Source organism: Acipenser ruthenus, chromosome 28 (assembly GCF_902713425.1).
Source record: "Acipenser ruthenus chromosome 28, fAciRut3.2 maternal haplotype, whole genome shotgun sequence".
Taxonomy (NCBI): Eukaryota; Metazoa; Chordata; class Actinopteri; order Acipenseriformes; family Acipenseridae; genus Acipenser; species Acipenser ruthenus.
The window spans coordinates 18,388,537-18,401,946 of NC_081216.1; the positions used below are offsets into that span (position 1 = coordinate 18,388,537).

Consider the following 13,410-nt stretch of genomic DNA (forward strand, 5'->3'; position numbering starts at 1 on the left):
CCCCTAGTTATTCAAATCATGTGTCCCAATTGCGGTACTTACAAGTTAGTGTATTGAGAACTACTGTATACGTGCTATCTATCATGTCAAAAACGTATCCTCTCATTCTGTTCTGTGCCGTGCTGCTGGCTTTTGTCTTTGTTGTTTATAGTTCAGTATTCACACAAGCATGGGTTCTCCAGAACTGTGGGGCTGTAAAGGGCAATGCCTACTATAAGTCATATCATTTTACTACCAGCGGTGGCTAAAAACCTGTTTAAATATGTGCAAAATAAAATAAACTGATAATCACATGACCTCTGGTCTAATAGTAATTGATAGCAGTGATACTGAGGTCTTGTTTTAATGGAATTCAGTTTAGTTTGAAAGGGCTGTACACTGCATCCCAATACTCTAGAATAAGTACAAGTACCCTTTGAATGAGTTTTTTGCAGTTTTGTTGCATTTTCTTTGAAAAACTGATTAGAATCAATTTCCTTGTGCAAATTAAGTTAAACAAGCGTTTCAGTAATTTGAGTTCATCACAATTCTCAGACATGTATCTAAATAAGACAAATTCTTAAAAGAATATTGCAAAGGTTTCACTGATTATAAAGTGAAAACCAAATTCTACCTCCAGTATTTCTATAAAAAAAAAGCCTAAACAGTCCCATGTTTTATTACCTTAATTTAATCTGTGGGACAGGTAGAAGACTCTGAATGAAGTATGGTATAAAGAATCTTGAATGTTCATTATGTTTTAAGTGATTAGTATTTTGAGGGTGTCAAAAAGGAATGGAATGCTTACCTACAGTTACACCAGTGCTGCTTCAAGAAGTAAACAATCCATGTATCATTCTTTAAAGTTATTGGTAACACCTGCTTCTACACTCACAAAAACACAAACAGAATATATTTACTATTTAGGAGGAACACACCTGTAAGAGAAAATGTTTAAACAGTGGAATAAGTGAATATAATTGAATCAACGCTTAAATGATTTGACTTGGTTGGGCTGAACTGCAGAAAGTCTTTAATAAGTAAGCTTAGTCAACCATGGATTCAATTTCTTAAAGGGTTTAATGGAGCATCTGAAAAATGGTATCTGGTATCATACTGAAAGCTTTCAGTTTGCTTGCCTTGCTTTCAGCAAGTCAGTTATTCTTCGATTTCCTGGGATATTTCACCTAGGTCAAATCACTGGCTGAAAAGAATGTTTGGGCGTCATGGTACTCAAACAGCAATATTGGAATTTACAGAGTTTCCAAAAGTAATTATAAAGAAGTCTATAATAAAACTTATAAAGAAACCAAGTCAAACTAAGTGGAGTTGATAAACGTTTCAGCTAGTGCCTTCATCAGTATATTATTTCACGCTGGCCAGATGTGTTTACTGTTTCCTACAACTTCTATGAGAGTAACAAATAGGCATTCTATATCCAAAGTGATTGCATTAAGGGGCAAAGTTGACAACAACCAACTACATAACATGGATAAAGTGATAAGCTGAAACATTTTTCAACTTGACTTTCTTTTACTGAGGTTTTCTGTGCTTGACCATGCGTCACGATAAGTGAATAATGAAAATATACATCATCTAATGCAACAAACAGGCTGGGGATAATACAAACAACATGCCAAGTCATCTTTAGAATGCCTAATGTGCATGTTAACTGTTGAATGACTCTCCATAAAAGCTGTCTAATAATATCAATTACAAAAAAAGGAACAACAGCAAAAACACTTACATGTAACAAATTGTAATCTGGGGAAATTAGCATCAGAGTGAAAATGCCCAGCATTAGGGTTAATAACAATGAGTTGGTTTCTGTGAAAGGGTCATTTACTTGTGATAGTCAGAGCATGCTCTATTTAGGTGGTAGCACATGATCAGTGTACCAGAAATAATGCATTGCACAACCAAATGTTTGAGAAACATTCATGTTATGGAAAAGATTCTAAACACATTTTAGGGTTCATTTTAACTTTACCAAAATAAACAATATTTCTTATAAAATATCCTCATTTCTTACATAATTCTGCTGTTCCTCCATTTGTTGAGGAAACAGTTTAAATGTGATGGAAGTAGGTTTCCTCTCCTAGTTTACTTCCTGTAGTTACAGGTGTTAGTTACTCACCTGACCCTGTTTCATCTATGCATCATAGAATACAAGTTTAATGATGAGATAGGGTCCCGTTACCTATTAACAAAGCTAATGTATCATGTTTTTACAGAACAAAATGAATCAGAAGAGCTACAAAACAACAAAACAATGAATTTGGCGATTACCCATTTAATAAAGGAGAGGATCTGAGTACCTCTGTTCATATATTGAAGTAACAGTAAAATAGTAGACCTACTAAAATAGTAATTTCATAATTTCATGTAATACAAGATAACCTTGTAAATGATAGTGATTCCCACAAAGATATTATAACGTCAATAGATGTCATAGCTTTTGCATTTTCCCAGTGTCCATGTAATCCAGGTTAAAGGGTGTTGACATAAATGTTCATCCAACCTACTAGATGTGATTTAAGGAAACCTATTAACAATGCATCTATCTATCTATCTATATATAAAATTGCACAGAACAATCTAGAGCAATTTTAAAATGTGCAATGACCTAACCGGCCCTCTAAAAGATCACGCGTAATTTCAATGGAAAGTATTATTATTATTCATTTCTTAGACGCCCTTATCCAGGGCAACTTACAATTGTTACAAGATATCACATTATTTTTACATACAATTACCCATTTATGCAGTTGGGTTTTCACTGGAGCAATCTAGGTAAAGTACCTTGCTCAAGTGTACAGCAGCAGTGTCCCCCACCTGGGATTAAATCCACGACCCTCTGCTCAAGAGTCCAGAGCCCTAACCACTACTCCGCACTACTTTCCAAAGTACTGGGAAGCAATTGGTGTGTAGCGTGAAACATAACAGGGTAATCCTGTCTGACCTAAAGGTTATAAAATACAAAGAGTACCCCTAGTTTCAGTTGGTAGTGGCATTTCTTGATAGGTATTATAAGCTATATCAGGCTCCATTAATAGTTTAATAGTTTTGTTGGATCTGGCTAGGTCTCATGGAAACTGAATATTGTTGTTTGTTTGACACTATACGCCATTATTTCAATTATGCATGATCTGGGCATTCCAAAATACCACTTAATTAGATCAGGCTATAGGTTTTGATGGTATCTTTAAATGAACTACAGTACTTATTTAATAAATACTGAAATACTGCCATCAGAAATACGCACGATAATGAGTATTTTAAAAGCGCAATATTCTGTCTTTCAGATCCACGTTTTACCCGTTTCTTGCGAGGGCTGGTAAATGGGAAGAAGATGAGTGACGTCAGATTTTTTTTCTTCTTTTTTGGAGATAAATACAGAGAGAGGACACCAGCCCGCACAATTCCAGACACACTGAACACAAACAGCAGAATGGAAACGTTCTCTCTAGTACATATTAAATAATAGCTTTTAAAAAAATCAGTATAGACTTCTACAACTCGATTCATTCCTTTTAAAACTTATTTTTTTCGAAGCAACCTGCTATTCAAGGTAAGCATGCATCCATATTATTATTATTATTATTATTATTATTATTATTATTATTATTATTATTATTATTATCAAAAAGTCAATGAAAATGTTAACTTACAAGCAATGCTAGAATTGTTGATACTGGTAGGATTCTGCAATAGTTATATTTCCGGTTGTTTGCTACATTGTAAACTTCAACAAAGTTATATGATTATAGCTATTTTGAGTAAAAGGGGAATTCAGACACATTTAAACGTATATTTATAAAATGCTAAACATCGTTTTAGATAGTTTGTCTACTAGACAGCACGTTTAGCTTGTATTACTGAGATTATAGGCACGTTTAGTTTGTATTACTGAGATTATAGGATGTATAAATAATAGCTCATGCTTACATGACGATATAAATGAAACGCATGATATATTTTATAATAAAACTAGAAGAGAAGTACAGTACCTGCAACATGTATTGTGTTTTAAAACGCACAGTACCTGCAGAAATGCGTGCAGTTATTAGTGGGAATAGATGGTTTAAGGACTAGCCATTTAGTTACGATTGATATACCGGTATTTATGTGTTTGTCGTTTCAGATGCTTCAGAAGTGTGTTGGGTTTCTGTGTATCTCTTTAGTCCTCTGTTCTACCCTTTCTGAGACTTTTGGACTGGTTCTTTCGGTATGTTACACCTTTCTTTCATTTCCACTGTGTCGTATGGATATACATACCTTAAAATATCGACTTGAATTGCAACATATCAGCAAACCGTATGTAACTGGCACCTGTCTAGTTCCTCTATGATGAATCTGATGAGTGCAGTGGTAGTCGATATTGTATACCAATGGCACCAGTATAACGACAATGGTAATATGATCCTCCAAAATATGTAAAATGCTTTTAAGGCAATTTTCTAATGTGTTAGTTTTGTATCTTGGTAATGGAATACTTAAATCCTTTCGTTTTTCCACAGCAACAGTGCAAGGCGACGTTACTTTCAATAAGACAGTTTACTGTTTTACAGTTTGTCTAGTCATTCAAAAAATAGACATTTTGTACTGAAGATCTAGACAGTATGAAATAATGTATTTTTTTTGTATTATATCAAGCAATACTAACTTTTACTCTACATTTTCCCTTCTAGACAAAAGAAAAGAGGGGTTGGACACTTAATAGTGCGGGCTATCTACTGGGGCCTCGTAAGTAAACCTAATTCTCACAGTAAACTAAATAATCTTATATCATAATGGAGCACTAAAACAGGCCAGCATCATCAACAAATATAAGACATCATCCTACTCTAAAATAGGAAAATGAACTTGCTATTCATTTCCATACACAGTAGATTGGCTATGCACCATATGCATACTTATACAGTATGTACTGTATGCATATAGATACTATAGATGCAAACCTGAACACAAACATAGCATGCTTATTTGGCTCCCAGACATATTGACAAGCACGTTTCAAAAGTGTCGCTACAGGTTAAAGTGAACCAGACAATCAACAAGTGTAAAATTGAAAATGTGACGCTGCAGCTTTAAGAAACTGTATCGCACAATTGTGAAACATGCGAATGCTTTCTGTGTTGTTTTTTTTCAGATGTTCGAGAAGTACAGCTTTAAAACAATTTATTTTATTTGTTTGCTTTAGTTTTTTATATTTTTGTTCTTTTTTTTGGTTGCTCTATGTGCTTTTGTTTAGGCTTGCTGTTTTGCTGGCAATATGCTTACTGCATAGGTGTACTGTCTATTAAGAGAGGGCAACTGTTATGTAGGTGGTTGTATTTTACTGTAACAAAAATATTGAAATGTACTAAATTGTTTACAGTATAATATTATTTATATAAAACATTCCATGAATAAACAGCAGTGGCATTTCAAACCATAGTGGAATAGAAAAAGTAGCATTCTGAAATATTTTAGACCTTGGTGAAAGTGGCCATGCAAAATGTTATTAGTTTATGGAATGCCCAATACCAGTGCCAGCATAGAGTGGCCGCGATGTGAAGAAGCTTTCTGCATGCAGTGTTATACACTGATCATTTTTACTCTACAAAACGCTGCTGCATTTTATTGACAGATGCTGTTGACAATCACAGATCTTTAAGTGATAAGCATGGTCTGCCAGGCAAACGCGAGCTGCAGATTGACGATGACATTAAATCAGGTAGTGTATTACTCATACTAGTACAGTAGATACATGTAAGACATTTTCTTGTTTTGTTTTAATGTATTTCGCAAATTGTTACTACACATGGTTTTAGGCACTATCCAGTAGAAGCATATAAAGATCACACAGCAGACTCACTATTCTGAACCCTGTTAGTCCGAATTAAACTAGAAATCAAAGCCAAGCTATCATAATGAATTGCATACAGACAACAGCCAAAGAAACCTAACTTCAATATCATAAATCTGTGACGAGTGTGTAAAACATTTACAGCTGTCTCTGTATTTGTTAACCAGGCTAAGGCATTATAGCATGGTACAGAGTACGATCAGCGCCAATCACTAATCTTAACAAGGTTTGATCCCAACTGGTTTGAATTAGTGAGTCTACTGTACATAACCTCCAAAGAACACACATAATGGGATATTAAACATGAACTAAATATTATGAAAATATAGAAGATATAAAAAGTATACATTTAGCAGCTTGTTTTTCAGTTGAACTATAATACATGTCTGTCTACAGCCAGGGTATATACTGTAACATACATTATTCACTTGTGTTTGATCTGCAGGTGCCATGAAAATAATTTTTACCTGAAACACCTGGCACTTAAAGGTACCAGTAATGTAACTGATCTCCTTATTTTCTAGGTACTCTAAGAATAGCAGATGAAAATGTAATACGGACCGTGATGGACTTTTTGTCCTACTTACGGCTGAAAGGTAAATCATGCTACAATACTTTCTTACCTTGAATATGATTAAGGACTTATGATTGAATGGTTCCAATCATCTTTTGGCAGTTATTCCAAACAGGCCACTTGGAATACTATACAATACACAATGTAAATGGTCTTTCATTTTCTTTAGAAATGGGAGCACTGGATGATCTACCCTCATCAGAAGAAGGGACTCAACCATAAGCAAAGTGTGCATGTGATTCCATAGCCGTGATTCTGGGATTCAGGAACTTGAAAATGCTTTAGAGGGAGCTGAGATATTGTCAGCAGCACAGCTGATCTAGTCGACTTCTGTTGATACTTTTCCTAATAGGCCATGTATTAGTGAATATTCTGTTTACTTCTTTCTGTACTACTGTTAAATATCAATGAGTTTTTTTTGTTTGAAAAACATCTTAACTTAATAAAACTAGATAACTGCACCTGCTACATGTTCTCAAAGATTTCTTTTTGTATTGCTTGTTTCACTTTTTTTTACTGTGCTTTATATTTTTGTAAAAAATAAACTAGGTCGGTAGGCTTTTACAGGATCCCATTAACTCAGCTGCAACAATGCAACTTGCAAACCTATTTCTATATCTTCACAAAAGGGTCTGCTACCCTCAGTCCTAAGTTAACTGTGTTGTCTTGTCCTTGTATCTCAGTTGTGCTCAAATTACTGGCTAGGTTAACTTGCAGAAAACGGTGTAAAAAAAAAAAAAAGTCCCAAGAGTTGTACAATGTGGAAAATAATTTTATTTTTGTGTTTTAATGCATACAAATTCTTTCAATTCCAAACTCCATTTATTAATAAAAGTTAATCTGAAAAGACTGTGTTACACAAACAACTTCAATACCTAAAAAGATCTTAACATATTAACCAAAGTTTCCAAAGTCAAAAAATGTGGCAGATCAAAGTGTGCTTGATCAAAAAAAGAAATATACCTGGTAACATGTGAGAACGACTTGTCTAACAGATTAACTTGTTGTAATGTATTTTGATGGTGTGGGACTCATAAAAGAATCTTCACCACGGCAGAGTCTGTCCTGTGTAGTCAAGAAATCCCCCATTGTTCTTTTCAGACAAACTACCAATCACCGAGAGGACTCCATTAATACTCTCTTCCTTACTTAAAAGAGCCTTCAAAACAAACAAAAAAATTAATAAATTGATGTTGAAGTTACAAGCTGGATATAAGATAGTACAGTAATCCATTGTGTATCCACCTGTCACATATCCGCCTTGATCAACCTCTTCAGCACATGTGTGCGTGTGTGTGTGTGTGCGTGCGTGTGTGTGAGTGAGTGAGTGAGAACCAGAACCAGGGTTGGATACCGCAGAGTGAGTAAGCAAGTCGGAACCTCCGACAGCTGGGCAAGTAGCCCGATTTTGTTTATTATTGAACAAAGAAGATTAGTTCAGAGACTGTAGATCCCACCAAAGTTTTTGTACACTGTGTTGTATGTACTCTGTGCACTACCATTGCTGGTGGTGTAATGTGAGCTATTCAGTGTGTTGATATGTAAAATAAATCCTGCGGAGCGTATCAACTTTAACCTTCTGCCTGTCACTCAGCAGCGAATGCATGCACCCATGTGGCAGGCAGCTACCCTGTCACTAGCATTAATACCCTGTATCTTTCTAAACAAGGGATTTAAGGGAGCTCCCTAATAAAAGCTGAAGCTCAAAACAATAAATTGTGTGAATATAGTAATTGCTACAGCTGTGTATAATGGTATTTAAAACAGGATTCATTTATCCAGCTTTTTACATATCCGCCCTTACTCTGGTCCCACTGCAGTTGGGTATGTGATGGACTACTGTAATCAATTTTTAAAACATTTTCAATTTAAAGCCACTGCATAGAGTTAGGCATGCATTAGTTATGGTTGTTTTAAAAGGTGAAATGTATCAGACACAGTTGGTTCATTATTCATGAGAGAGAACAACAGAGGTACCTGTTGCGATCTGTAGGTAAAATGGTGTGTAAATGGACAGAAAGCACTTACGTCTGGGCCCCCCATATCAGTTTGCACCCATCCTGGGTGGACAGCCATGCACAGAATTCCCTCAGGGGTTAAATCAACTGCTACACATCTAGTCAACATATTCAGGGCTGCCTAGAAAAACAAGTACATTCATTTCATACTGTATATCCCCAGTGTAATGAGGATATTCATGCTGCTATACAAACCTACAAAAAAGGTACCAAGATACTTAAGTTTCTAAAGTGTTGTATTTTAAATATTTGCATATCCTAAAAAAAAAAAAACATGTGATGAACCAAAAGAGAGCAAAACTATTTATTTCAAAACATTGGTTTGCTCTCCTTTAAAGTATTAGACATGTAACTAAACAGTAATTTTAACAAGCCACACAAACCGGTGGCACTAGGTATGCAATACAAAATCAGCTCTTACATACTTTTGATGCCCTGTATGGGTAGGTTTTAAACTCAGCTCCAGGTCCCCAGTTCAGTTCAATGGATCCCAGCAAGGAGGACACATTGACCACTGCAGCTCTGTGAATCCCCATGCCGGTGCCCTGCTTCGCTGCTTTCTTCAACAGGGGCAGAAACGCCTGTCAAAAAGGTTATACAGGAAGGCATTTACTGTATTGTTTTGAAACACTGCAACTGCAGTCATAAAGCATGCTTATCGGCTGATGTGGTCAAGCTACAGATATAATAACAATAAAATAAGTTTCCTAAAAGTCTTTAGATTAGCAAAGACAATGCTGCCATTACCTTGGTGATCATAAGGGGAGAAACTGCATTGGTTTCATAATTTTTCATCATCTGTTCTGCCTCAACAGTTTCCAGAGTACCAGATATATTAATTCCAGCGTTGTTAATCAGGCAGTTCAATCCTTCATCCCCCAACAATGACTCCACTTCTTTGGAGGCCTGTTCTATGCTATCTTGATTTATAGCATCTACATGGAAAATAGAAGTTCAAATATGGGTCTTCCTCATGTGACACAGAAAATAATAATTCTTGCTAGGAAACCCCTAATTTGCATGGCAGGCAGTGGCCAATGCTGAAGCACAGAAAATATACTTACCAAGAGTCACCACATTAATGCAAGGGTATTTCTTAGCCAAATCCAGCAACTCCTAAAGAAAAAAACTTAAAAACATTAACATTTGGAATATACAGACTTGTCTAATTCTTAAACCTAAATGAACTTAATATACTGGCACACCATGGCTAAATTATAAAACCACTGGCACAAAAACAAGCTAGCAAAACAACACTGACAAGTAGCAAAATAAGTTTTTTTCTTCATTTTCCAGAATGCATATTCAGTAACTGGCAAAACACTCTGCCATTAAAACTAAATGAACTCTCAGCAACAAGTACTTGGGCCTCACCCATGCCCCTCACTCAGATTATATGCAGAACAGACCTGACCTGCTGCACATAAAGTGATCTTATAATGTTGTATCAGTTAACTTAAATCTAAAGTGGAGAAATTCAGAGCATCTGCCATCTTAGTTAAAAGGTAGGACTTCCACATATACCTAGGAGAAAAAAAAAACGTTTCATACAAAAACTAAAAGCTGAACTGGCAGGAAATAAGTTCTAACCATAAAACCAACCATTTTATGCTGAAACACCTTGCCAGTTTTGTGGGTTTACTATTACAAAAACAGTAACTTGAAAAAAAATTAACAGTAAAAATTTGGGGCCAAATAATCAAACGCCTTGCGTGTGTCGCAAAGGGAGTTGTAGAGATTTTTTTTCCGCAAGTCCGAAAAAAGTAGCGCTTCTGAGTGAGATTCAAAATAGATGCTGCATTGGAAAAAGTGGGTTTGCGAGTTGTTCTCTCCCAAGTGCGTTTTCCTCAAATTTGGGGTGTCATGAATCCTGCAAGTTCACCACCGCGAGCTAAATTTAAAAGTTAATTTGCTCGCAAATCACTATGTTGCATCAAAATCACCCAAAACTGGTTACAGTATTTCTGGACAATCTCTGTTTCTAGTTAAAGAGTGAACATGGCTTTCAGACAGCTATATTTGCAAATGCTAGCAGAGCAACACGAGTTAATATCTTGCGGGCAGAATATGCAGACAACATATAACATTAATTGACTTCCTACTTAAGAAGTCCTTAGTCGATTTATATTTTGATTAAAAATAATAACATTTTGGTTTATTTCCAACTCAAACATTTACAAACATGACGGGCACACAACTATGTATTTTGGCCACAAACATTGGTTTGACCAATGGTCTGCGCTGTAGCCTGTAGCAATATCTAGCTATAAAGTATCAGCGCTGTGAATGAACAGAACCCGTAGTTTTGTGGATTGCAAAAAATAAATAGCCTACAGACATTTCTGTTAAGGCTAGATTGTTGTTAGCTTGGTTTGTTTTTATTCTCCATTAATTAAATTATATTCATTGAAATAGGGAAAAAGAGAACCAGACCGTTATTGTTGTTTTTATATATTATTTGAGTAGGGGAAGTTAGCAGGCATGAACGCGTTTAACCCTGAATAAAATGCTGTTCCTGTTATTAAGCAGTGGTATAAAAATAACAGACGCCAGTTTTCACTTTAGTGAAGTAGGCTACAATTTAAAGTTTAACGACAAACTCGGACATTTAGGTGTACACTGTCATTACGAACATTTTATTAAGAAAAAAAGTACATTGAAGATATTGAACAGGCAAAAAAGTCATACATATGAAAAAAGCAAATTATTCATATATTAATGATAAAATGGTAAAAAGCGTTTTTTATTACATTAGGCGTGATTCGGACAAACACATTCAAGTAAAAAGTACACCTATATTCATAATTGTAGCCTACTACATTTTTATTTATGCATATTCTGCACACGGATCATACTTGCATTTGAACTTGGCCGTTCTTACCTTTGCCCATCCCCCACTCCACTTTTAAAGAAAGTGAGACGCTCGTGCAAGGCAGTACATATTTCTCACGCATGTGGCAACACGTTCAACATAATTATATATAATTTTATATATACTAGTTAGGTAACAAATAAATCAAGAAAAAAAAGAAAAAAAACACACCAGTAGTTATATGCAACCACATACCTACTTATAAATTGAAAACACGCTAACCGAAAATAGCCAATTGAAACTACATTATCAGAACACACCATACCATACCACTTACCTTGGCTCGGCTTTTGTCTCGGGTTGTAGCAATCACTTTCCTAGGACAGTGGCTGCTATTCACCAGAGCTTTGACCATCTGCAAACCGAGGCCGCGATTAGCTCCAGTAATCATCAATGTGTGGCACTTTTGAAACCCACTGCTCATGGTTACAGTGTTACAAAGGTCGGGTATTGAACGACTTGTTTTCTAACCTTAGTTGTTGGAATGTCGAGTACTGTACTGCTGGTATTTATGTTACAGAAATAATAGGCGGGGTTACAGTTGCTAACTTACCGTATAGGCGGGGTCTGTCGTTGGATGACTGGACATCTATAATTATTTACTGCGTTCACTAAGTTAAAAGGTGTACCTATTTATTTATGCATTTATTTTTTGATAATGTAATACAGATTGAGTCTTTGTGCAATACCTGTTTAAAAACCTAAACATTTCCTTCCACTATCAGAAACAGAGTTGAATTACACACGCCTCAACTGCTGCCTGTCATGATGAATTTGCAGAACAACATTCTTGTCCGGGCATGCATGCATTCACAATCAGAGCATGGCGAGAGGTTTGTGAAGCAGTGCTAAAGGACTCCCGTAACCAGTTGGGTTGCATACTGTTGCAGCCCACATAACCTCTCAGTAAGACTGTTATTGCACAGTCCTGAATAAGAATAAATGACTGGTATTAATATCGTTGGTTTTCAGAAAATGGTAAGAAATCGGGCCATAAAAATACAATGTATATGTTACGTTTGTCAGTTTCACCGTAATCATTTGTTTTGTTGTAGAACAGCGACAGTGTAAATCATAGGGATCGCATTTTAAGATGATACTTCCCTGCCTACACTTAAATATCGATCGCTGATTTTAGCTGGCAAACAGTCATGTCGTGGAAATCAGTTTAAACTGGGCCACTGGTAAATATGGGGGTTGACCAAAAAAAAAAAAAATTTAAAACGAGTAACATGTGTAGCACATACTTTTATACTTTGTAGCAAGTTAGTTTCAGTTAAGTTTGTAGCAAGATGACATCAAATCTGATAAATGGTAGGTAATTGGCTGGTAAGTGCTTCCTCTTACAGTCTCAAAAGAATACCAAATGAGGAATGGTCATGAATCCCTCCAGAACATCCCTCCCTTGTAGACTGTCAAGTCAATATCAGTGGCGTCCTGGCTCCCTATGGAACGTGAAGCTAAACTAAAGCTTGTTTTTAAATTTTGTATTTAAACAATTAGGTTTAATACATCATTCTTCACATTCAATGGCAGTCAGAGGAATGTTGAGACTTTGGCTTGCAAAATCAATGAAGACATACATATTAATTACGAATCGTATAGCACACTACAGTCTAGTCTTGTCTCTAAACAGCACCTCCTTTCTTGTACAGGTTACCTGCAGTCTCACAATCCATATTTGCTCCCATGTTAAAAATGTATAGTTCCTGCCCCTGTACCATTTATATTTTGCCTATTAGCAACAGTGCATCCTTAATGACATCAAGTAAAGTAGCCCAGCTATTATAGATCTGTATTGTGAACTGCAGATTCAGAAACTTAAAAAGAAAAGTTTTTATTTAGATTTATTAGCAAAATTAAACAATATAAAATGACATTCAACATTATCAAGTGACAATGCAGTACAATCATTTTCTGATATTGTTTGTATCACTTTTCTACAAAAATATAAAATATAGCATAGTTACACTAGTATATGCATTTTCTAGTGCTGAATTCTTTCTCAGATGCATTGTGCAATGCTAGCAGCCTGTTAGACCAGTTCACTGACAGTCCTATACATAACATGCAGTGTCCTTTTTAAACTGAACTACTGGAACTGTAAAGAGTGAGG

At 35.7% G+C, this 13,410-nt stretch overlaps 2 protein-coding genes across 2 annotated transcripts; one reads left to right on the top strand and one right to left on the bottom strand.

The window, feature by feature from the left end:
- The first annotated feature begins 3,389 nt into the window (after window positions 1-3,389).
- Window positions 3,390-6,872, top strand: LOC117434560 (galanin peptides-like). Its single transcript, XM_034057123.3, has 6 exons — window positions 3,390-3,550; window positions 4,124-4,207; window positions 4,671-4,725; window positions 5,612-5,698; window positions 6,355-6,426; window positions 6,574-6,872. Exons 2-6 carry the CDS (start codon window positions 4,124-4,126, stop codon window positions 6,624-6,626), a joined length of 351 nt encoding a protein of 116 aa, XP_033913014.1. The 5' UTR covers window positions 3,390-3,550; the 3' UTR covers window positions 6,627-6,872.
- A 283-nt stretch (window positions 6,873-7,155) lies between these two features.
- si:dkey-12e7.4 (uncharacterized protein LOC558132 homolog) lies at window positions 7,156-11,821 on the bottom strand. Its single transcript, XM_034057394.3, has 6 exons — window positions 11,572-11,821; window positions 9,487-9,538; window positions 9,170-9,357; window positions 8,848-9,003; window positions 8,433-8,543; window positions 7,156-7,563 (listed from the first exon to the last, which is right to left on the bottom strand). Exons 1-6 carry the CDS (start codon window positions 11,716-11,718, stop codon window positions 7,450-7,452), a joined length of 768 nt encoding a protein of 255 aa, XP_033913285.3. The 5' UTR covers window positions 11,719-11,821; the 3' UTR covers window positions 7,156-7,449.
- Window positions 11,822-13,410: the final 1,589 nt, after the last annotated feature.

Excerpts from the sequence above, each read along its gene's own strand:
- LOC117434560 (XM_034057123.3), top strand. The coding sequence starts at position 4,124 with ATGCTTCAGAAGTGTGTTGGGTTTCTGTGTATCTCTTTAGTCCTCTGT. Across the intron at positions 4,208-4,670 it reads CTTTTGGACTGGTTCTTTCG|ACAAAAGAAAAGAGGGGTTG; the intron begins GTATGTTACACC and ends TTTCCCTTCTAG. Across the intron at positions 6,427-6,573 it reads GTCCTACTTACGGCTGAAAG|AAATGGGAGCACTGGATGAT; the intron begins GTAAATCATGCT and ends CATTTTCTTTAG.
- si:dkey-12e7.4 (XM_034057394.3), bottom strand. The coding sequence starts at position 11,718 with ATGAGCAGTGGGTTTCAAAAGTGCCACACATTGATGATTACTGGAGCT. Across the intron at positions 9,539-11,571 it reads GAGACAAAAGCCGAGCCAAG|GAGTTGCTGGATTTGGCTAA; the intron begins GTAAGTGGTATG and ends TTTTTTCTTTAG. Across the intron at positions 9,358-9,486 it reads CATTAATGTGGTGACTCTTG|ATGCTATAAATCAAGATAGC; the intron begins GTAAGTATATTT and ends TTTTCCATGTAG.